Genomic DNA, 26,166 nt, shown 5'->3' on the forward strand with positions numbered 1-26,166 from the left:
AGTGCATTCTGACTAGGTAGCATTTGTAAAATGGGGCTAAGAATTCTGTTTTACTTTGCCAACTGCTGTGAGATCTACTGATGAAAAGTGCTATCTAAGAGCTTGGTATTATTTGATGCCTGCTCTGCACAGATGTAAATGAAGGCACAGGCCAACAGTGAGTCAGGCCATCCGTGTTGTCCAAAAAGTCCTACAACTGGATTGAGGTCAAACAACAAGCCGGCACCGGAGCTGGAGACAGAACCCATACCTGCTGCAGCCGGCAGTACGAGGCCACTCGTCCTCTCTCCCTTCAAAGTGTCTTTCTGGAGGTGGGTGACTTATTTGCACAATTTGCTTGTGTTCCCCTGTCACAGGGATGAGTTCTCTTGTCTTCATCATGAAAGACCCTAAGCAGATGGACTTGCTTAGCTTCTTGCCAATTTCTTCCCTGATTTCTGATTCTGTCCTTGCACAAACAAAATTCCCATGGGAGACGAGGGGCTGCAGGATCAAGTTCCTGGATTTTTATACATCCACACTCTTCTCCTCCCCCCCCCCCCCGTCCTTTCTCCCAGCAGTAAAAGGGCACATGCAGAAGTCCAGACCAGTTACTGTTATACCTCAGGCTGATCTGCCCTTTGTAGAGTACAGGTATTCATCCTGCCCCCCACACTCAAATTACAGCCAATTCCCTCCCCTCTCACAGGCACACACCATGGCATGCATTTCACCTTCCTTCTCCTCCCCCTCCAACCCCATTTCTTGGGAGTGAAGCAATAAGAGGAGAGGAGTTACCAGACAGGCAGCCCTGTTTCAGGAGAGGCTTGGTGGCTCCAACAGCTGTGGGGGGTTTGAGTCTCTTTGGCAGATGTTTGCTTTTCCAGCCACTTCATTAATGTTGGAAACAAAACCCCTGATTATTCCTGACCAAAGCACTCCTTTTATGATTGACAGCCAGCGTGTGTTTCATTCCACATAACCCATCTTATTGCTCTAGCCTTTTTTCTTTTCTTTTTTTAAAAAAATTCTCATTATTAACAAAGTTCGTTTGGACACTTCAGAGAACTGATCCCATCTGCCAATTCAGCTCGCCCTGGGATCTAGCAGGGGAGTTTGCGGCTCCTGGAGTGGCTGATGAGAACCTGCTGAAGACGGAAGTATCCGCGCCAGATCTTCCAGGAACCAGACTTTCAGATGCAGGAGTGAAATAAACCGGACAATAAAGGACCCAAGTCCTTGAATCAGCTGGGTATAAAGAGGGACAGCTCCACTGAAATAGATCTCTGCTTTGCAGCTTGCCAATTTCATGAAAGGCTGTTTCACACCCAGCATCTGTCCTGCACCCTAAAATTAGCAGATGTCATAGATTGCTTTGCTGTCTGTGTCTTGTCAGCTTTAAGGGAAGCTGACATTTCACTCCAGCAATGCACTCTGAAATGCAAGGGGAAATTGCCCGTCTCCAGCCACCAGCAACAAACACAGAACGCACAGCAAACGCAAGGAAGTATCATGACCCCATTTCCTTTCCTATATTGTGGGGTTTTCCCGTTTCAGGAGTCAAACCCGACTTCTTTAGGACTTTATTTATTTACTTATGATCAGCAAACGTTCGCTATTTTATTATGACCCTTTGAGTCATCCTGAGCTATTTTATTTCCATGATTCGTGTTATCTGTTCGGTTTTTTTCGATTTACAAACTGAGTATTGCTATTATTACTATAAATTAATCTAATCTCTCGAGGTTTTGGGGGGTGGTTTAGCAAGTTAAACAGTTCTTCAATTTAAAAATAAAAACAATTTTTTTTGAACTCATCCCTTCCCCTTTTAGTGAAATTCCTGTTGACTGGAATCACCTTTAATTTCCCAGCAGCAGCAAAAACAACAACAACAAAAAAAAACTAAGTATGTTCCAAGCAAAGTAAATAAAATACTATTTATTTTAAACATTGATGCGTTCCTCATCACTTTTAAGGAACAAGAGTAATGGTAGGTTTCAGAGTAGCAGCCGGGTTAGTCTGTATTCGCAAAAAGAAGAGGAGGACTTGTGGCACCTTAGAGACTAACCCATTTATTTGAGCATAAGCTTTCGTGAGCCACAGCTCACTTCATCGGATGCATTCAGTGGAAAATACAGTGAGGAGATTTATATACACACCCATTTTTTCATGTTCTCTGTATATAAATCTCCTCACTGTATTTTCTACTGAATGCATCCGATGAAGTGAGCTGTGGCTCACGAAAGCTTATGCTCAAATAAATGAGTTAGTCTCTCAAGTGCCCCAAGTCCTCCTTTTCTTTAAGATTAAGGGTGTTCTCTCTCTCCCTGATTTATAAAAATTGCTGATTGGGGGTTTTTAAAACAGGCATCCTTCCATACATTTAAAAAATTGCTCTATCTTTGAAGAAAACATCAAAATTAGGTCGCCTGTTTCCCTGAGCTTGCTCTTCCCATTTTTGACCGTGTTTAGAAAGGATATACATGTTATTTTTATGGTTCTCAAAACAGACCGTAAAACCAAACTATTTGCAATGGAAAAAGAAATACTGATCAAACGGAAGACAATCTGAATAGGATTCCCATATATGTTTTTTAACTGGAACCACAGCAGACAAAAAGTTACCAAAACAAACTCCATGCTAAAGACTCTGACCAGATTGTTTTTTTTCTCTTTCAAACACAGTACTTTCCAAACAAACACGAAATCGATAATTTCTCAACTTTCTAAAAATTAAAATATATGGTTTGTTCCCTTAGAGGTCAACGTTACTTTGAAAATAAAAAAGGGAGCAATACGGTTTTGGGGAATATATTAATGTATTTATTACATCTAATAATAAATCTATACTGAGAAAAATTCAGTATATAGCTACTTTCTTAATTAATTTAACAATTGTTTGCATCGTAGAGTCGATTCACGCAATTTAGTTAATGAGGGATAGACCAGAATCAACCAACAATTGATATCAAAAGTAATTCAAACAATTGTGCTGAAAAATTCCTGTTCAAAACGAGGCGTGGGATCATTTCTCAAAGCAATACAAATCCCTGCCTCAAGAATGATTCTCCCTGCACGTCGGGAAGAATTGACACAGTGTGAACATAAACCAGAGAAATGAAAATCAGAGCTAAGTCACCAGGAAAGGTTTGGCTTCTGCAAAGCGCAGGAAAATTGCACGAAAGCCCAGAGGGATTTGAAATTAAACAACAAAGAAAAATTAATAATCTTTAGAATTAAACGAAATTGACACATGATTGCTTAAAAGGAGACGAGAAAATGAGCAGCACTTAAGAAGAACAATTATGGAACATTAAAAAATAATTTCTGCAAAACACTTGCAAGCAATGAAAGTGACGCTATGTGCCAAGACTCTCTTTCCATTTTAATCTGTGTGAGCTTTATACTCCGGAGCGAGGTGTTCAGTAGGGGGGAAACCTGCATTTCCAAAGATCACAAAGCTCTCCAATAAACAGCGGAGAGAAAATGGCCAGGCAGAAACTCATCTGAAAACAACCCAGTAGCGACTAATGCTGCATTGGTGAAGAAAGTGTTTACAATAGGGAACATCTCTAGTTTTCTCTGCGTAATATTCCAAGCCCTTGGCCGCAAAAACAGCAAATTCCTTGATGGTTTAGCCATTTTTAAAGCTCTATTAGCTTCAGACCACTTAACTACTTTCTATTTTTTCTCCCTTTACACGAACTGTCGGTAAAGAAATACTCATCTGTGGGTTGGCGTGTGCACAGATATAAACCCACAAGTACATCTCCCCCCCACAACGAGTATTTCTTAGACAGTTCGTGCAAAGGCAGAGAAGTGGGTAGTTAATTGTTCTGAAGCGAAGGAAGCTTCCCTCTCTCTCTCTCTCTCTGCAACACATTTCAGAGCGCTGGTGTGTATTCGCTCTCGGAATACAATTGTTCCAAAGTGCTTAATAACTTCCTGATGGACCACATTGCTACTTGGATTTTCAAGCCTCAAACTAAGTGGAGGGAGGAGTGGTGGTGGTGCTGGTGCTGGGGGGAAGTCACCCTGGAACCTTTCCAGCATGAGAAGGCAAAGCCGAATTGAAAACACACCCCGGTCGCTTAAAATAGAGCGAGCGCGCCCGTGCGCCCGGGATCCTCCCAGCCGCGAGCTGGGGGCAGCATGGAGCGCAGGGGATGAGCGCAGGAGAAGCCGGAGGCTGCCCTGATTGACAGCTGAAGTGTCCTAAAAAGGGCTCGGCGAGATGCTTACCGGGAGGTTTATATAGCAGCCGAGCGAGCGCACGCTGGAGAGCGCTCCCTCGCCCCTGCAAAGCCAGGCCAGCCGCAGAGACCGCGCCTGGGGTGCGGGCCCCCCTTTGGCAGCCCTGCTCCGCTCCCCGGGACCCTCTCCGCTCCCCGGAGAGAGAGAGGTCCTCCCCCCCCCCGGCGTCCTAAAGCCTGGGCCGCTCTTCGGGGAAGGAGGCTGAACCCGCGGCGGCTTCCACCATGCACTGCCATGGCGAGCTGAGGCTCGCGTCCCCCGGGCAGCTCAAGGCAGCCAGGAGGCGCTACAAGACTTTCATGATCGATGAGATCCTATCCAAGGAGACCTGCGATTACTTTGAGAAACTTTCCCTTTACTCTGTCTGCCCTTCCCTCATCGTCAGACCCAAACCTCTGCACTCCTGTACTGGTAAGAGCTTTAATTTTCTCATCTCTTCCCCGCGCCCTTCCCCTTCTGCATCTACCTCCCAGGAAGGCTGGATCTGGGGGGTGAGTGTGTGTGTCTGACCCTGGCACCAAGCTCCCTGGGATTTTGCAGCACCCAGCCACCACAAGGGAAGGGATTTTTGTCTTTGCAAGAACCCTGGGCACTAGGGTTTAGCCTGGGATTGGCACAAGCCAGTGTGTGGTGGGGAGCTGAGAAGGCACAGAAAAGATTTGCAAGCAAAGCCCTTTTTGTGTGTGTGGTGGTGGGGCAATAAAGTAGCTCTGTTTCCCAGTGTGGACTCTGCGTGCACAATGACATATTTGTAGCGGAGAAGCTAAGGGAAACCCTTTCCCCTAAACTATCTCCTCTCTGGCCAAAACGTTCACAAACTCCTCAGCCAGTCCATGCATCTTTCCTCTACTCTCTGTATTTTTCTGTGGTTTGCTCAATATCCAGTGACACCCTATTTACTTCCCTATTTACAACAGACCCAGCTTCAGCTCTCTCTGGAACATCCACAAATAAATGGAGGGGGGGGGAATCCAGAACATATATACCCCCTAGGAGATGGATTAAAGCCCTGATCAAGACTCATAAAGTCACTTATAAAATTGTCAGTGACATCAGTGGGAACACGAATAAATAATAATTATTAATAATAATAATTAATAGCCCTAGTAATAATAGTTCCACTGTTGTTCAATGGCTTGATCTTGCATTATTTGGATACCCAAATCTCCCATTAGCTTTGGAATAAGTTAGGACGTACCAAATGGGAAAATGGAAAACATTCTGTTCATGTTACAAACACAGGGCTGGATCCTATATACAGATTTGCACTAGTAGACCCCTGAACAGTTGTGGAGCCCACTCACTTCAACTGATGGGTGCCTTCAGTGGAAGTGATTTACAGAATCAGAGCCATATGTGCTTTTGAAAACAAATTAGTCTGATGCAGTTTGTTAGGCGTGCACCCAAAATAAATGCCACTCTTCTGATACATTATAGGCAGAAAAGTTTTCTCCTCGCTAAGACACTGTGAAGTTTGCAAGACCGCTAAGCAGTTAGATGGCTCAGCAGACTTTTATTCTCCCCAAAACTCTGTGTCCTCCCCACACGCTTTTAGTAGAAACATTTATAACTTTGGAGAATCTAATGATAAAAATGATAATTTTTAAAAAAAAATCAAAGTTATTTCAAAAAATGTTTCTAAAGGACCAATTCCTGGTGATGCGGATGTGAAAAAGACATGGAATGTTCTGAACCTGAAAATACTAGAAGTTTCTGCTGAAATCAGTGAGGAGTGCTGCTTACAGATTGATGCCCCACAGTTTGGCCCCTGATTCCTCTCTCAATTACCTGGGAGTAAATGAAGAGGAACCTCACTGGTGTGAATGAAATTATACTGGTGTAAAACTTGATTTAAGTGACATCAGTCTGACACACAGATTTTTAATTTTTTTTTAAAATCGGGACTTATTTCGTTCATGCAAGGTCTACAGCTCCCCCTGCCTCGATACCCCAATTTGAAAATATTATTCGTTAAATGTCAGGAAAGGTGCTGGAGACCAATACTGTAGAAAATGCCAATTATACCTGCTTTTGGAGGGAGGGTGATTATAGTGCAGTTCCTATTCATAATAAATTTCCTCATATTGATTCCTGCTTGGTTTTTAACCAACCGATGACATACTTCTGGTGGAAGGGATAGTTATTAATCAAGATCCCACTGGCAAGGGATTTTTTGCAGCTAATCCTCTGCTACAGTTTAGCTAGTGAAACTCCGTCAATAGCAAAAGTGGAATAAAAGTCCCCAATGGCTCCAATGCACAGCAGAGTGCAGGCTGCAAATCCTTACGGAGGGCCAATCCTGCCCATGTTGGAGTCAATGGCAAAACACCCGTTAACTCCAGTCATGCAGGAATTGGACCAGACAAACCTTCCACTCGGAGTAAAGATTTTTCTATTTTCACTGTAGGAAAATTCTATTTTACATAGAGGGGAAGTACCATAAAAGACAGTAGGTTACCAAAAATGCTCCAAGACTTTCAGAGGGGCAAGAACCCAATAATTTACAGGGCTATAAAAATAGCTCAGCATTATAAAACAATTCTTAGCTGCTTATCTGGGGTAAGCGCTTCTGATTTAGTTTTGATGGATGAATAAACGGTCTTTAGCTGTTACGTTATCATCAAGCCCGTGGGAAGGTTGAGTGTATTTTTATGGGTGATTCCATGCCACCTATGGAAAACATTGGTTTTGCAAGGCTGAGATAATAATTCATAGTCAAATGAACTGACTTAGCAGCTGATCATGGATGATGCTATCATGACACACATGTTCTAATTATTTAAACCCTGTTACTTTCTGTGTTTAGTAGTTCATTGAATTTCCACTAGGGATTCTGCTAATAGCCCCAAATCCATCTGATTTATACCATGACTGGGTTGACTGAAGATTCTGGTTTCTACTGGAATATGCTTCATAAAGTTTCATTGGTTGAGAAGCACTGGGAGGGATTTGCTGGTGGGATTAAAACCCTAAGAGAAGAGGCTACAATAGTCTACACTTTCAACCTGTAAGCCACCGGTTGTGTGCGTGTCCTCTCAGGTGTAATTCTTAACAATAGCTACAGTTAAAAATTTAGGTCATGTGAATCCTTTTATTATAACAGAGAGGAAATTCTGTCATTGGCCAAGAAATGGAGTTAAACCCATAAATAAAATAAAGATGAAAGAAAAAAAATAATAAAGCAAATCAAATAATCACCTACAGTCCACACCAAACATTTCAAAAGAAAAGGTCGCACTGTGGCATTTGCCCTACTGCTTGGCTGTCTTTTTACATTTTGATGCATTTACTCTCCAAGCTGGCTAAGGGAGACAGGCCAAAAAATTTGTTTGAGGTCCCCTCTCGGGTTGATGATATAAAATGTCTTATGTCTAAGCAGCACAGGTATCCAACATTGCCCCTTTCTGATCGGAAGAGAGCTCTTAGAAGCACTGGTTTCAGAGTAACAGCCGTGTTAGTCTGTATTCGCAAAAAGAAAAGGAGTACTTGTGGCAGCTTAGAGACTAACCAATTTATTTGAGCATGAGCTTTCGTGAGCTACAGCTCACTTCATCGCCAAAGGGAAAACATTTTTCTTTTGCCTACGGTCAAGAGTTAAATATTTAACATGTGCAGTAGAGTTAGCACAGAATGAGCTCACCCTGCAGAGTGTGCTAGAGAAGGAGAATGAAAGTTCTGAATCGTTTCAACGTATCCAAAAGGGGCAGACTGAAGTTCTGATTGAGGGGGATGTTCACATCTCTGAACCTAAGCCTGTTGAAGTCAATGGAAAGACTCCTGTTGGGTTTGGATCATGCCCAGCGTAAAATTGGGAGGGGCAGGGGGAATAACCTCACTATAAAAGAGACCCATTATGATGTCCATACATTTTCTGAAGAAATGTAAATGCCTGACATTTGTTGACAAAAAGCAATGAGAAGGCCCTACAAGTATATAACTTAGCACAAAACAGTTAGCCAGGTTCAACTATATGTGATGGTTAAGATCCACTATAATCAGATGCCAAAAATTATATATTCCTAATAAAGAGGAATATTTTTCAGATGGTTGTTAATAGCTCTCTGATGCTAGCTTCTTGGACTCTGATATCTCGGACTGTAAGAATATCCCTGTTCATTCATTTAAATGGTCTTTGCATATTATGTAGCAACTAACTAACTAACCCGACTTATTAATTGCTGTAGTTCTATTGTTTAAAGTTTTCTATTTTGGGGGTTTTGTTATTGTATGATTTGAAGGTCAGAGAAGCCTTCAGACATCACTTCCAACTGAGTAGGAATACATTATCAAAATGCATAATATTTATCTTAAGTAAACAAAAATATGCTTGAATGAACCTGTATTAATTCTATCCTGTTTATTGGCTTTTTTTTTTTTAATCTTGATTTCACTCATTAAACTTGACACCCGGTTAGCTCTTGGGGTGATGTATACTGTAAGTGTTTGGAAATCAAAGATGTATCAGTTTCTAGGGCCAACCTGTAACTTCATTGTGTTTTCCTGGAATTGGTCCCTTCAAAATAAGTTGGATCCTTTGAAAAATAAAAGCCAGGGCACTGGATACTTAAAAACAAAATGTTATCCCTGGAGTCCCTGATGTTAAATAGTAATAAAAACAAATAGTATTTGCTCTACGCAGCTTCTAAACTATTTACATTCACTGGGTTTGTTGAATATAAAAGAACCCCAAGAGCCTTGTGTCAGGGCTCCATTTCAGTTCATCAAAGCTGACATTGCAGGGCATTCATTGTGTTTGTCTACTCTATGTATTCCATCTCCCACAACATCTGTACTGTTGCTCAGCAGAACTTGAGTAAAATTTTCAAAATGCCCTGATGACTTAGAAGCTTGGTCTACACACAGTTTTTGTATCAGGATAACTATTTCAGTTAGGGGTACGCTTTTATTTTATTTTTTTAATTGAAGTAGTTACACTGATACAACCCCTAGCGTGGATGCAGTTATATTGGTAACAAGGTGCCTTTCGCTGGTATAGTTTATTTGCCTGCCCATATGGGAATGCTATTCTAGTATAAGCACTTCTATAACTGCATCCACATTGATGGGAGTTGTACCATTTTAGCTATATCGGAATAGTAGAAGTGCTACAACTTTTGTGTATAGCCAAGGCCTTAAACTCCTAAATCTCCTTCGGCCCTTTTGAAAATGTTAATCCTCTCCTAGTTATCCTCCTTGATAGATACCAATGGAACAGCATGCTTCCAAAGGTGACTTTCCTAGCTTTATTCTGCTCCCACTGAAATGATACTTTCCGCTGATTTCAGTAGAAACATGACTCAGTTCTATATATATATTTTTTACCTGAGACTTGAGAAATATGACTCTCTAATGTAAAACCTATTGGAAACTTGAATAGTTGTTTGACATCTTTCCCTAAGGGAGATAAGGAGAGGCCCAGGTTAAAACTTTTTGGGCTACTGTTTTCTTTTCTCTCTCTTTTTGGTATGTGGATTAAACTACAGGGCATCTGTAAATGTTGGATCCTATGGGAAGTTGTGGGCTTACGCAGCAAATATTTGATATTCCTGAACTTCTGTCAGGCTTGTCAACTTTTAGGAAATCACACGGTGAACGTAGATTTCTTATGTCTTAACACAGCTCAGTTTTAAGACCAATGACTGCAGAGCAATATGAAATCCCATGTGGTCTGGGTTGAAAAAGCCTAAGAAATGGACAAGCTAACTCCACTTTGAATTTGATCTGGGACACAATTGAAAATCAGGGTGGAAACCAATTGTGTTGGGCTAATGTTTAGCCAGACCTTTTCCTTTTAATTGAAGGGATACTGTTACGGAGTTCCTGGGGGAGAGCAGGGAACTGTGGGAAAGGAAAGGGGAATGGATACAGCATGTGTATCAAAGTGTGGAGAAAAATGAGATCCCCTTCCATCCAAAGCCTATGATCTGAAACATAACAGCTGTATTAATCCAGTTAAATAAAACAAATGTAAAGTTGTGGGTAATACCTTCTACCAGACTAATTTACACCTGAGTACACCAAAGCTCCTGTCAGTCATGCATCTTCAACTGGGATTGAATTGCCATCACAGGAGTATAACACAACTCTATCTGTCCGGAACTAAAAACCAGAGAGAGAGGCCAAAATCATCAATTTTTTTAATATAGCCCCAAAACAGCAGCAGGTGCAGACTTCATCAGATTCTATCGAGTTCAACACCTATAAAAGGTTCTGCGAACAGGAACTGATACTGCTGTCACTTTCTTCTTGTACAGTGATGCAAACAAGAAAACAAGTCTCTCTTTTTAAAAAACATTTTATCTGTCAGTTTCAGTTACAACGGCAAATAAAATCCTATTGATTGATGTCAAACAGTAAAGACAAAATTCAAAAGAAAACAGTAACCCTAGAAAAAATATGAATAATTATTTCTCAAGTATAAGTCTCCAGATCACTCTGGATCTTTTATTAAGATAATCCTAAAAATAGTTCCTAAATATTCCTAATATTAGTAAGGCACTTGAAGAAATACTTTACAATGTAGGGAGACTGTATCATACATCCATGTTAATATACAGTGAGATATATCAGCATATCCAAACATTGTAATTTTTCTTGAGAAAATCATAAAGGCTAGACTTTGCCATAAGACTCTCCTCCGAACCATCCACGCACACATTGTTCTGCCTTTCAGTCATAACCTAACAAAAACTTGAGCTTTGTCAGAATCTCAAAAGACAAACATCTTCCTGTCTAGCATAAATCAAAGTTTGGCAGGAAAAAGTACTGATGCAATTATTATACCAAAGAAAAGCCAGATCCTCAGCTAGTGTAAATCGGCATAACTCTGTCGACTTCAGTGGAGTTGTGTCAACCTATAATGACTGAGGATCAGTCCCTAACTGATCTAATAATAGGTTTCAGAGTAACAGCCGTGTTAGTCTGTATTCGCAAAAAGAAAAGGAGGACTTGTGGCACCTTAGAGACTAACCAATTTATTAGAGCATGAGCTTTCGTGAGCTACAGCTCACTTCCTCACGATATGCATCTGAGGAAGTGAGCTGTAGCTCACGAAAGCTCATGCTCTAATAAATTGGTTAGTCTCTAAGGTGCCACAAGTCCTCCTTTTCTTTTTGATCTAATAATAATAATTTTAAAGATCTTGGTGTGCTTCAGGGTGCCTAGACTTTGTCCGATGTGTTCTGTATATCTGCAGCAGAAAAAATAATTTATAAAGTGGCAAATGCCAAAATATGACACATGAAAGAAAATAAAGAGTTGGCTAATGATAACAATAATTAAATATTTAGAGAAGGGCCTGAGCCAATGTCTCAGACCTGAATACACTCAGTCTTTGACGGTGTCTGAGATTCAAAGCTGAATCGGGCGTCTGCATATTGCAAATGACCCTTCTCTTTCTACTGAAACCGAACAGAAAATCCCAGATCTGAACAACTCCAAATTTTGGGGTTTCTAAAATTTGAATCCAAACCTGAATTTTGTAGCTTTAGCCCATTGCTAATAATAATGAATAAAGTAACTAACAAAAGGGAAAACTGCCTGGAATAAAACAGTGGCAAACACATCAAGGGAAGAGGAAATAGGACCACAACACGGGAAGCAATCAAAGCTCAGTCCAGTTGTGGTTAAGTATGATTCAGCATTACAAAGGAGCCCTATACTATATCACTTTTGTATCACTGTGTGAAAAATAAGCACAGACATAAATAAGCCAAGATTTTCACTTGGACAACACGTTTGCTTAAAAACTTGACTGAGTACTACCTGAGCCCACCCAAGGGTATTTTCAGTGCATTACCTTAGAATCATGTGCCAGTAGGGTGACCAGATGTCCTGATATTAGGGGCTTTGTCTTATTATGCAACTATAACCCCCTGTCCTCCCGAAAAACTGTCCCTCATTTTTCACATTTGCTATCTGGTCACCCTATGTACCAGGGATTTTTAAATAGAACACCCATTGGAATCAATGGAGCACTCTGTTGGAAAACTGATGGTGTGATACGGCACATAGTATTTTATTAATTATTAGTGGTGGTGTTTTGTGGGCATCCGTAAAATGCAGGCACCACAGAATGAACATCTCAAAAGTTTTGAATTCAGCAAGGACGCAGCCATCGGCCATGGTGGGGGTTAATTTAGGGGGCTTGGATGATAGAGAAGGGTTCCGGAATCTGTGATGACCTTCAAATACCTTTGTGTCTTTTGTCCTCATTGAAAAATGTATAAGTGAGGTATGGTTATATGCTATTGGAGGCAATATACAGTAGAAATATGATGTGTGGAATGGGCCCTTGACAATTAGCAGCTGGACACTGCAAAAAGATTACTAGATGTATTCATTGTACATGTTTATTAACCAGTGCTGATGCGTGTTGAGAGGGGGGCCAAACTCTGCTCATGGTTACTATTGTGCAGCCTCCTTGATTTCTGTACATTTGGATACAAGCATTCGGTTCTACTCAGAGGGGCTGCATGGGTGTAACTGACAGCAGAATCTGGCCCACAAAGGGACTGGACCCTGATTTCCTTGCACAGCCCCAATCGTTCCCTGATTTCCATGAGGGTCTGGGGTGTACTCTGGGTCGGACCATGGGTCTTCAGAGTGTATAAAAACATGAAGAGTCCCATCAAAGTGAAAACATGAAGAGTCCCTCCAGCTGGGTTGTGGAGGCTGGTAGCATATACAAGTGTAGGGAGGTACCGGTTTCACTAAGGGCTGTCGATCCTTACCTGTTTTAACTGAATTAGCTAGAAACAGGACATAGGGCCTGATTCTGCTAACATGTACACCAGAGGAAAGCAGGTCTAAATTGATGGAATACACTACAATACAGTGGTATAAGGGAGAGCAGGAGTAGGTCTCATGGAAATGACCTCAACTGATATCCACCCATACCGTTCAACATAGATACAGATGACTGTCCCTCGTTTGCTTTGCTTTTAGTTTCCAGGCCTGATAGGAATGTTTTCATAGAACCGTGTGCTTCATCGTTCACACATGTTGTCTGAGTGTGAAGAATGTGTTTCAGAGCAGGCTTAAGTATAGCACATTATCCTGAGGTCTTGTAAGTGTTTGCATCCAGGAAAACACCAGAGGTGGATTCCTGTTGTGTATTTCTGCCTCCGGATGGCTTTTATTCTGAGTGTGCTTCAGTTCCTAGCAACTGAGCAGGGTCTTGCTGGGAAGCTTCTTGTGGGTCAATGTGAAATTGATTAAAAAGTTTCATTTTAGTGGCATCTTTGAAAAATTCTAGTATTACGATCTGGGCTCACAAAGTAAATATTTAATATTTTTCTTCTTCCCCTCATTTTACCGTCCATTTTCATTTATTAACTGAATCCTTTCCACTATCCCTAATGGACAGAATGCAGCTCTAAGGAACTCTGGGTAATCAATAACATGCTATGGTGAGGAGGCCATTTAAGTACTTAGGTGGATACTGAGTTTTATATAGACCAGGGGTCACACAAAGGGTTTGATTTTGCTCTCAGCTTCCCTTGTGTAAATCAGGAGCAACTCCAATAAAGTCAGTGAAGTTATACCAGCATAAAGTGTAAGCTGTAGCAGCAGGAGGGCCAAGCTGTTTATTTTTGAAGAAATATACTTGCTTCCTTGTGACGATTCCCCTCTCCCTCGAACATGAGATGACAATTCAGAATCTTGCTAAGTTATCTACCCCAAATTATTTTCTTTTAGACCATAACAACATTTATTCTATATGTACCTCCACATAGCTGTGCGGTGTATGTATATATATTGCAATAAGGGAATTTGCTCTCAGTGAAGTCAATGACTGGTTTTCTGGGATACCAGGATCGTGTCCATTATTAGAGATGGCTGGGAAATGATTTGTTTTTTCTCCTCTGGAAAAATGTTGATTGAAAAAAATATTTCTGTCAGCTTTTCTTTGAAATGTTATGGGTCTAAAAACCACAATCCGCAAACTAACAAAAAGGCTTATTTTCGGGTTTCAAGGTTTTTTTTATGAAAGCCCATTTTGGGGGGACAAAAACGGACATTTTCAGCAAAACTTTTGTTTCATTGAAAAAGAGACATTTTTTTCACGCAAAAAGTTTTGATGGAAAAATTTCAAATGTTTTTGTCTCTGAGGCTTGGAAAACACCCTAACAATAGCTGTGTGTGTGTGTGTATTCTAGATTGCAGAACTTTACCGCATTCGTATTTTTGACTCATGTAATCAGTTGACTGATTTTAATGGGACTGCTCATCCAAGTTAAAACTTGAACTATCAGCTCCTACATTTTCTGGGTATGTCATGTAGTGTTCTTACACTATTTACAGATTTCTTTCAAAATAAGAGAGAGCTTTCAATATAAACCTAGTCCAAGTACAGTACTTCACTCACACTGCTGTTTTGGAGGAGAAGCCCTGCATTTTAGGGATCCATATATTAATAGAACATTTATACTCCAGATTACGCATGGCAAAAACAATATGTTACTCAGGGCCATATCCTCAAATGAGGCAAATCCCTTGATTTCAGTGGATTCATCCAAAAAATCCTGATCAGCTTTAATCCTCATTATTAAAGCAGAAGAGGGAACAGGATTCTATCTTTTTAGGCATACAGGAGCCTATTCCCTGTATACTACACATATATAATAAAACCTCTTTTAAGTAAACACACAAGGATGGGTGGCTTGAGAGAGGTGTTTTGCAAGGCAAAGAAATGTTTGTGGTTACTTAGGAGATCTTTTAAGATTAATAAGGTTAATCCCTGGATATGATTCATTGTACTAATGTACTTATATGGAAGAGCTAAAAATGTAGCCACAAAGCTATATTGAAATATATAAAAGCAAGCAATAAAAGATGTGAAAAATCTCACTGAAACCTAGAATAATAATGAATAATCTCCTGTTTTATTGCCGAGCGTTTCCATGAATATTTTACAAACACACCTGTCTTTATCCTTCCATCTGTTTTTGTTCAAAACTCCCATTAGACCTCAACAGTTGCAATGCTTTTTATTTTCTGAGGGCTGAATGCTGGAATACTTGATATTTGAAATAGTCTATAAAGCAGGAGGGTGATAGAAGGAACTGTAGATAATTGCAGACTGATGTCCTTTTTACCTGCTTTTCACGAGCAGATTTGTTTTAGATCACTTGATAACAGTGAAGCTTGAAGTGTTGGTGTAGCTGTGTTGGTCCCAGGATATTAGAGAGAGAGAAGGTGGGTGAGGTATATCTATTATTGGACCAACTTCTGTTGGTGAGAGACACAAGTTTTGGAGTTTACACGGATCTGAAGAAGAGCTCTGTGCAAGATCTAAAGCTTGCCTGACTCACCAAAATGAAGTAAAAGATATTGTCTCGCCCACCTGCTCTCTCTAATAGCAAATTTGGCCATTGAGTAGTAGGGGACTGTGTCAGAATTGGAATAGTTGGTTTTGCTTCATTGCAATACATTCTAGAACAATAATTAATGATGGAACAGAGTTTGGGATGTGGGTGAAGAACAATTGATGGATTGTTTTATTAAGAATGACTCCATTCCACTCCTACTGAAGTCAATAAAATATGAGTTGGATCAGTGCCTCAATGAGTCAATTTGAATCATGCTTTCATTGTAAAGACTTAAGTCACATTATAAGGTAGTTTAGCACCTATATTTAAGTCATGTTACAACAAAAGTTTTTATGAAGACTCAGACTGATAGATTTATTTTTTTAAATTTTAATGGACCCATTTTGTTGTTTGGATTTAGACGTCTCTCACAGTACTTGGAAGCAAATGTTACAGCACTTGGCTGTTGTTAAACAATGTTATAACAAGTAACATTATAACTATGTTTCTATCTATCAAAGCCTATATTGTTGAAAATCACACCAGAACAAGCAAGTGAAGTTGACTAGAGAATAACTTAGAAAGGGCCCAACCCTGCACACCTACTTGCATGTGACTTTACTCATGTAAGGCCATTGTGTTAAAGGGACTACTCATGTGAGTAAAGTTATGCTTAAGCATTTGCAAATCAGGTTCCAGCATGATAAGGATTATAGTTTGTTTCCGTTGTCTGAGCTGAGTGAAGCACAAAGTACAAAAGGTACACAACATACATGATAAAAAATGAGGTAAGCTTGTAAATTCTTTCAGGTTTAATAATATAGGTTTAATTGGTTCTACCTTGGGATGGGGGAATAGACTAGATGACCTCTCAAGTTGCCTTCAAACCCTACATTTCTAGGATTCTTGTAAGGAGTTATCAGCAACAAAGGTCAGGGTATTTGCTTTGTAAATTATTACTTTTAACCCTGACTTTCTCTATTTCATGTTATGGGCCTTTAAGTAGGAGAGAGAGTTCCTGGTTTTTTTAAAATCCAAAATATTGATCCTTTTTATATTCAGTGCTTCCCAAAATTTCTCCGAATGTAATTATTTTCTGCAGAATTCAAAGGTATGTTCCCAAATGTGTCTATTTATAGCACTTGAATGCTGACAAGTCTAGTGTCCCCATGCTTGTGTTTGTTCTGAGGGACAGGCCGTGCTCATGGGGTTGGGTTCCTAGTGCTGTCTCCGTCGATCAGTCAAAAACTTTGGACATTGTGGATTGTGACTGTATAAGTGGGAATGAGTAGGGCTCATTCTTATCTATCTGAGTGGACTATATTTGTCCTTCCATAGACAGGAGGCCTTTTACTCTATGCCAAACATTGAAAGGAATTCTGCAGGGTTTGGTGTTGGGGCCTGTTTTATTGTCACACTTTGTAAACAGCTGTGTCAAAATGAAAGATGAAGGGCCCGATTCCCATTTTCACTAAGGTCGCTTTACATTGCTCCGGCTGTGTAAAAGGGTCTTAAAGTGGATGGAAATTCCAGAGCAGTGCAAAGGAGCCTTAGTGTAAATGAGACTGTGGTCCAGAATGTTTCTAATGGCTGTAAGAAAAGTACTCCTTTTCTTTTTGCGAATACAGACTAACACGGCTGCTCCTCTGAAACCTGTCTAACGGCTGTGTTCACCTTCTACTACTGCCCCGTAGGAGCAGGTGCAAATGACAAGCAGCAGTTAGATTTTGATTATGTTTTGCAAACATTCCCAGATATTTCCCTTCCCTTTCATAAAAAGGAAAAAGCCCAATGGCTAGCGGGACTAATTACGGCCTGATTTTCAGAAATACTGAGCCACCCACATTCCTAGCAAATCGGGAGCTCAGGACCTCTGAAGATCAGGCTATCTAACTCTGTAGTCATTGTGGCCTTCCGCTCATTTTAAAATACAACTAAGGATGTGAGTGAAAAATACTGACTAAATGGATTGAGGTTCTTTTAGGACCATCTCAGGTCTTTTATTTTCTTTTTAAATGAGACTTTCCACTGAAATAAATGGGAAGCTGCTTAGAAATTGAGAGCCCAGTTGGCACAATAGCCTTTAAGTTCTGCAACATTGTTTAGCCAGGTAAATTGGCTGTATTATGGGTTTGGCGATTTAGGAAACTGCTTCCTATGAGACATCACATATCATCTTCTTTTGCTCTATCAAATAGTTGAATTGTGATTTCATCTTTCCTTTTACATCTGCATTCTGTTTTCAGTGCAGTTCCATAAGGGACAAGCCCACTTAAGTGGTCTCACAAGTGTTTTACAAAACACTCATTGCAATTTTATAAATACACGCGTAACAGTGCAAAAAAGACACACCCCTGTCTCCCTTTGTCAAGAAGAATGGAATTCCACACCACCCAGAGAATTAATGCAGTGATAAGTGCTTTTCATGTTACACATTCCAACTTAAAAATATTTGCATTTTAATTCTCTATATGTACTCTGAGTCACTACACCAAAAGCAGTCCATATTGTATGGCTTTGTACCACATGTAAGAAGACTTGGGTTCTATTCCTGTAATAGATCTCTCTGTGTTCTTTTGCTCTCTGTGTCTCAGTTTCCCCTCTGTAATGTGGACATGATTATACTTATCCTTGGTTTGTAAACTGCTTTGAGATCTGCTGATTAAAAGTAATATATAAAACTGAATGTTATTACGTATTCATACATACTGAACTTGTAGACATGACTGGTGTTAACTCACTGGTGATGTTAACCTTGATGCCAGGTTAAAAAAATAGATAAATATAATGTTTTATCTATTCATTCATATTCTCTCTCTCTCTCTCTCTCACACACACACACATGTAATGGAACCTGCTTATGATGAATTCACATACAGAAAAACTCCATTGACCATGGCGAACAATGACAGCCCCAGAATGTTTCCATGCGTTGCAATGTACCAGTTGTAATTTGAATTACACAAAACCTCTGCTTAGAGGGAAGTTGTTCTATGAAAAAAATGACATTGCTATAAGAGGCTTCACTGGTGTAGTTTTTATAGATGAAAAAAGCTGCAGTTGAATAGCTTCTCTTGGCACTGAATTATTCTCTTTATTTTATTACTTAGTTAAAAAAACAAAAACAAAAACAGAAGAAGCCTAGAGTTAATTTTTGGCTTCTGGTGTGTAGGACAGTTTAAGGTGCAATGTGTTGTTAAATATATTTTTCTCAAAATGTTGGCTTTTTCACCTGTGCTCAGGGAAGGATAGTCCAGAGCTTAGGGTATTTGCTTAGGATATGAGCAATCCAGGTTCAATTCTCTGCTCTGCCATGGTCTTCCTATGTGACCTGGGGCATGTCACTCAGCCTCTGGGTCTCAGTTCCTTATCTGTGGATGCTTCCCTACCTCAGGGGGTGTTGTCAGGATAAATACGTTAAAAAATGTGAAGTGCTTTGAGATCTACTGATGAAAAGTGCTATAGAAATAGGCATTATTATTTAGCTATTCTTAACCCATCACAGATCATTCACCTCCAACAACTGGTTCTAAAACTGGAAACACTTGTCAATCTTATGATCAACTGAGGCCATGTCTACATTAGGGGACTATACTAGCATAGCTACAGTACCTACATGGAGGGAAGGTTTTTTCCCCCCATCAGTGTAGTAACACCATCTTCCCGTGTGATGGTAGGTAGGTCGAAGGAAGCCTTCTTCCATTGACCTAGCTGCATCTACACTGGGGGCCAGGCCAGCATAGCTACATTGCTCAGGGTGCCCTGAGTGAGGCAGCTATATAGATGTAAATCTTAAGTGTAGACCAGGCCTTAATATATGTGTCTGGAGAGCTACTACTCCAGTTAGAGCTCGAGCATTTTGTGCTTTGAGATTTGATTCAAAAGTGCACAGTGATCGCTCTGTCTCCTCATTCATTTACTTAATCTATTTTTGCTCTACCCAAGCATTCTCCATCCAAGCTTCTGGCATCTTACAACAAGAAGTCAATCAAAATAAAGACTTAGTTAGCACAGATGTTTGAAGGGTCAATTCAACTCATTGGATGCTGTAGACTGTGCACCCAAATTCTTCTTGACTCAACTCTCCCCCCCATTACTCACTGAAGTCAATGGGAGTTTTGGGGGGGTAAGGAGAGAAGGAATTGTGTCAGTATAGGTATACAGAAAGAGCCTGCTAAGCTGGCAGCTTGGAACATGCCACTCTTGTGAATGGAGATCAGTGAACTTCACAGAGTTTTGAGAACTATATAAGAGAGGGCTGAAGGTTTGGAGCTCTGAACTCTTTCCTCAATTCTGCCACTGACTCACTGTGTAATCTTCAGCAAATTACTTCCTTCACCATGCCTCAGTTTCCCCATCAGTAAAATGAGACCAGCACTTACCCACCTTTATAAAGGATTTTGAAGTGAAGTGTCAGAGCAGTGGTTCCCAAACTTGTTCCGCTGCTCGTGCAGGGAAAGCTCCTGGCAGGCTGGGCCGGTTTGTTTACCTGCCGCGTCCGCAGGTTCGGCCGATCGCGGCACCCAGTGCCCGCGGTTCGCTGCTCCAGGCCAATGGGAGCTGCGGGAAGTGGCGGCCAGTACGTCCCTAGGCCCGCGCTGCTTCCCGCAGCCCCCATTGGCCTGGAGCTGCGAACCGCAGCCACTGGGAGCCGCGATCAGCCGAACCTGCAGACCCAGCTGGTAAACAAACTGGCCTGGCCCGCCAGGGGCTTTCCCTGCATGAGCAGTGGAAGAAGTCTGGGAAACACTGTGCTAGAGAAATACAAAGTATTATTACTATCTGGGTTTGCAACATTAGTTCAAGTTAATGTCACCATTTTCTTCAGAAAGGTGATTCAACTAAACTAACTAATTTAATAGCCAGAGAGGCACCTGTGCCATGTAGAAAGGATAGACCAGCCCTCTCCGAAAGTTATGTGATACATGCAGGAGCGCACAGACAGTATGTACACTGTATTTATTCTTTCACTGAGTTTCTCATTCCTCTCCTCTGGTCCTTTTATCCTGTTAACTTTTCATTTGCTTTTCACTCTGTCCACTCTCTGCTACATATTACAAGATATCTTTTTGCTGCATTCTCTCTCTCTCTCTCTGATCCTTTTTTTTCAGTCTCCTAAGTGGAACGTTAACCCGATGACATTCGAGTTCAAGTCAAACTTTTGAACCTGTGATGTAGAGTGGATTTGGAATTAGGAAAAACCAGTGGGCCCATCCCTCATTGTAAAAGGGTTAATCCTCTTAAACTATTGAGAGAGAAGGGCAGGGAATTATGAAAGGCGCCCCTGTTTTATAAGTGTTTATATTACCAGTGGTTGGATACCAGTAATAAGTAGGTTGCTCCTGTGATTAATGACTGCTTTGCAACATGTTGATGATGGGTGATATGGTTTATTGTTGTAGAAGCCATTTAAGGGTGCAGGCTTCTTATCATGGCAGTGCTGGAAATTAGATGTTAATATCACACAGAGTTATTTGTTTCCTGTGTAAATAATTTAATTAAAGATAATCTTCTAAAGAGGAGGACTTAATTGATCATGTGCACTGTTTTCCTTCCTTACATTGTCTAAGACCTCCAAAAATTTATTTTTTAACGTAGGCTTGTTTTTACATTAGAAATTCACCTTGTGTTCACCCCAGAAATCTATATGGACCACTGGAGAACTAGTAAGATTATGACATCATGAATGAATTTGATTTAGAAGAGAAATCATTCGTGGTCAGGCTCTTTAAAGCTTTTTGCTTGTTTTATTTTTTTGCTAAGACCATGTTAGGGAAGAGCTGGAACCAAAATCACTAATATATGATTTGTAACATTAGTAATTTCAGGGCAAGACTCTTATTTTGGATTAGGAGTGTTTTATTTTGATTTATTTTAAATTGATCTTTTGTTGACTTGAGTTAAATTGAAATAGGACACTCTTAATCTGAAATAAGTGTATTCCCACATACATTTGCACCGAAATAACTGAGAGGGTGAATCATAACTGATTTACTTAGTTCAGTTCCGACTTGGGTGTAGACAAGCTCTGGGAGGAAAGACTGCTTTTTAAGAGTTTTACATCCTCATCCCTTCAATGAATGACTGTGAGAGTCCCCAGAACACGTTTGAACCTTTGGGTAAAATCCTGACCTCATTGCAATCAATGGCAAACCTCCCAGGATTTCACCCTATCTATATTCAATGTTGCACAAACTTAACGAAAGATATATTTTTAAATTAGGGCTGTCAATTAATTGCAGTTAACTCACGCGATTAACTAAAAAAATTAATTGCGATTAAAAAAATCATGATTAATCGTAGTTTTAATTGCACTGTTAAGCATTAGAATACCAACTGAAATTTATTAAATAATTTTGGATTGTTTCTACATTTTCAAATATATTGAATTCAATTACAACACAGAATATGTGTACAGTGCTCAGTTTATATTATTATTTTTGATTACAAATATTTGCACTCTAAAAATTATAAACAAACAATAGTATTTTTTCGATTCACTTCATACAGGTAATGTAGTGCAATCTCTTTATCGTGAAAGTGCAACTTACAAATGTAGATTTTTGTTGTTGTTACATAACTGCACTCAAAAACAAAACAATGTAAAAATTTAGAGCCTACAAGTCAACACAGTCTTGTTCAGCCAATCATGAAGATAAACAAGTTTGATTACATTTACGGGATATAATGCTGCCCACTTCTTATTTACAATGTCACCTGGAAGTGAGAACCGGTATTCGCATGGCACTGTTGTAGCTGGCATTGCAAGGTATTTAAGTGCCAGATTTGCTAAACATTCGTATGCCCCTTCATGCTTCAGCCACCATTCCAAAGGACATGCTTCCATGCTGATGACGCTCGTTAAAAAAATCATGTGTTAATTAAATTTGTGATTGAACTCCTTGGGTGAGAATTGTATGTCCCCTGCTCTGTTTTACCCGCATTCTGTCATATATTTCGTGTTATAGAAGTCTCGGATGATGAACCCGTACATGTTGTTTGTTTTAAGAACACTTTTACTGCAGCTTTGACAAAATGCAAGGAACCAATGTGAAATTTCTAAAGATAGCTACAGCACTCGACCCAAGGTTAAGTATCTGAAGTGCCTTCCAAAATCTGAGAGGGACGAGGTGTGGAGCATGCTTTCAGAAGTCTTAAAAGAGCAACACTCTGATGTGGAAACTACAGAACCCAAATCACCAAAAAAGAAAACCAATCTTCTGCTGGTGGCATCTGACTCAGATAATGAAAACGAACATGTGTCGGTCTGCACTGCTTTGGATCGTTATCGAGCAGAACCTGTCATCAGCATGGATGCATGTCCTCTGGAATGATGGTTGAAGCATAAAGGAACATATGAATCTATAGCACATCTGGCACGTAAATATCTTGCGACGCGGGCTACAACAGTGCCATGTGAACATCTGTTCTCACTTTCAGGTGACATTGTGAACAAGAATTGGGCAGCATTATCTCCAGCAAATGTAAACAAACTTATTTGTCTGTCTGAGCGATTGGCTGAACAAGAAATAGGATTGAGTGAACTTGTAGGCTCTAAAGTTTTACAAATTTTATTTTTGAATGCAAGCTTTTTTAAAATAATTCTACATTTGTAAATTCAAGTTTCATGATAAAGAGATAGCACTACAGTACTTGTATTAGATGAATTGAAAAATACTATTGCTTTTGTTTTTTACAGTGCAAATATTTGTAATAAAAATAAATATAAACTGAGCACTGTACACTTTGTATTCTGTGTTATGATTTAAATAAATATATTTGAAAATGTAGAAAACATCCAAAAATATTTAAATGTATTCTATTGTTGTTTAACAGTGCAATTAATTGGGTGATTAATTGTGATTAATTTTTTTAATTGTGCGATTAATCACAATTAGCTTTTTCAATTGCTTGACAGCCCTATTTTAAACTGATTTAGTTATACCAATGGAAGAACCCTGTGTGGACACTCTTAAATCAAATATTGCAAAATGCATTTGGAAACTCTTAAATCAGTTTGAGCCTCCACACGAGCGCTTTGAACAGTTTTAACTAAACTGATTTAAAAACTGGTTTTTAGCTAAGCTGGTGCATCAAACCATTAGCTTCCCGAAGTCCTCTAGGAAAGATATGACGGGAGGACTACACATATTGTGGCTGATATTTCTCAAGGGAATTGAAATGTAAGAGCCCCCAAACCAACAGCAACAAATCCACATTTCAGACCAACTTTGTGCATCACAAAGAACCCATGAAAAGGTCACAATTTACTAACTTGATATTTCTTCCATGTGCAGGTTGACTTCCAGGGCCTAATTCTCCTTTCATTTGTACCAGTATAAATACAAAGCAGCCCCATTAATGGAGTTACAATGGTGCAAAACTGGTGTAAATGAGAGGGTAATCAGCTCCTCGGTAGGGAGAACCTGCCTCTCAATGGAGCCTGATCTGAAACCCATTGAAATCAACAGAAATAATCCCATTGACTTTTGTGGTGTCTGGATCAGGCTCTGAATGAAATGCCTGGTTATCACAGACGTGCAAAAGGCAAGCCAAGAAAACCTGGAACTTCCACATCATTTGCTGTCAAACGGAGAGGATGTATCTAGTGGGGTTCCACAGGGATGTATTCTGCATTATGTACTATTACATATTTTCATTAATGACTTGGATAATGGAGTGGAGGTTATGCTTATAAAATCTATGGATGACACTAAGCTGGGAGGGGTTGCAAGCACTTTGGAGGACAGGATTAGAATTTTAAAGGACCTTGACAAATTGGAGAATTGGTCTGAAATCAACAAGATGAAATTCAATAAAGACAAGTGCAAAGTATTTCAGTTAGGAAAAAAAATCAAATGAACAACTACAAAGTGGGGAATAACTGGCTAGGTGGCAGTACAGCTGGAAAGGATTTCCATCCTGGGAGTTGTAGCAGATCACAGATTGAAGGAGCCAACGCTGCGGTGCAGTTGCAAAAATGGCTAATATCATTCCGGGGCATATTAGAAGGAATGCCAAATGTAAGACACGGGTGGTAATTGTCCGGCTCTATTTGGCACTGGTGGGGCCTCAGCTGGAGTACTGAGTCCAATTCTGGGTGCCACACTTTGGAAAAAATTGAAGAGTCCAAAGGAGAGCAATAAAAATGATAAAAGGTTTAGAAAACCTAATCTGTGAGGAAAGGTTAAAAAACTGGGTATGTTTAGTCTTGAGAAAAGAAGACTGAGGGGGAACCTGATAAGTCTTCAACTATGTTGAGGGCTCTTATGAAGAGGATGGTGATCAGTTATTCCCTGTGTCCACTGAAATTAGAAGAGGAAATATGGGGCTTAATCTGCAGCAAGGGAGATTTAAATTAGATATTAGGAAAAACTTTCTAACTAGAAGGGTAGTTAAGCTCTACAATAGACTCCCAAGGGAGGTTGTGGAATCCCCATCACTACAGGTTTTTAAGAACAGGTTAAACAATCATCTGTCAAGGATGGTCTATAGATATACTTGGTCTTGCAGCAGTGCAGGGGATAGACTAGATGACTTCTCGAGGTCCCTTCCAACCCTACATTTCTATGCTTCTCTGATTATTGTCTAATAACATATCAGCTGTTCTCAAGACATAACAATAAACTCCGAGGAGTTGTCTGACCTGGTCAGTGATTGAAATTACAAGTGGGTCATATCACCTGTTAAGCTGAATCTTTGAAAGTGTAGTAAGGGCTCCGGCAATGCAAAGGAACTCCCAATTTTCAGAGTGCAGCAGGAAACTGCCAGAACACCAGATCTTTCAGAGTTCCATCCGGACCTGAGAAATCTGTTTGAGAAGTGTCAAAATATTTGCTTTGGATTTATGCCTTTAAAAAATGATCATGCCATAGAATATGGGAGAGGTGGTTGATGCTTGGCTAAGTATGCTGCTTTCTTTCTCAATTTGAAAATTATAGATATGCACAAAGTGTTATTTTGGTTTGAAAATTTCGCACAGCATAAGTGCCTATTATTGGAGGTGGAATACAGAGATTGCTTGATTATTAGCATATATATTAATGGGACACTAAGGAATTTCATAATCATATGACACACGAGAATTCACAGTGTGATGTTCGTGCAATTTACGTATGCGGAAATGGGCGTAGCAAACTGTGGGATAAGAATATCTTCCCTTAGTGCCTTCCATTTGAGGATCTCACAGGATTTTTACAAGCACCCTGGTGTAGTAGGTACCATCCTTATTTTACACATGGAGAATGTAGAGGCACAGGGAGGTTTAGAGACTTGGTTGAGGTCACACAGGGAAATCTGTGGCAGAGCCAGGAATACCACCAGGTCTTTCTCTTTCCAAACTTGTATCTGAACTACCAGACCACCCTAGTCTATCATGGGGCTTCTCAGAACCAGATTAAACTATATAGCTACAGTAATACGCTGTTTTCTATTTCTTTTTTGCTTATACACTTTGTCATTAATATTTAGTTCTCTATAGAGCCTACCTACTGCTTCACAGAACAGCACAATTGTCTAGTGAGCCATTCCCTGTCATCCCGTCCCAGCTTCTGGCAAGTATACATAAGTTTTTCAGGATCAGGGCCTATGTGTGTCATGTGCCCTTTACTGGCCGGTCTAC

General features: G+C 40.0%; 1 protein-coding gene across 1 annotated transcript in view; it reads left to right on the forward strand.

Annotated features, from left to right (window-relative positions):
- Positions 1-4,148: 4,148 nt before the first annotated feature.
- BARX2 (BARX homeobox 2) overlaps positions 4,149-26,166 on the forward strand; it is a 53,545-nt gene continuing 31,527 nt past the window's right edge. The window contains exon 1 of the mRNA XM_073321082.2: positions 4,149-4,644. Coding sequence (XP_073177183.1) covers positions 4,458-4,644 — 187 coding nt within the window. The 5' untranslated portion in view covers positions 4,149-4,457. The remainder of the gene's footprint in view (positions 4,645-26,166) is intronic.

The sequence above is a fragment of the Lepidochelys kempii genome, chromosome 22 (genome assembly GCF_965140285.1).
Source record: "Lepidochelys kempii isolate rLepKem1 chromosome 22, rLepKem1.hap1, whole genome shotgun sequence".
NCBI classification, from domain to species: domain Eukaryota; kingdom Metazoa; phylum Chordata; order Testudines; family Cheloniidae; genus Lepidochelys; species Lepidochelys kempii.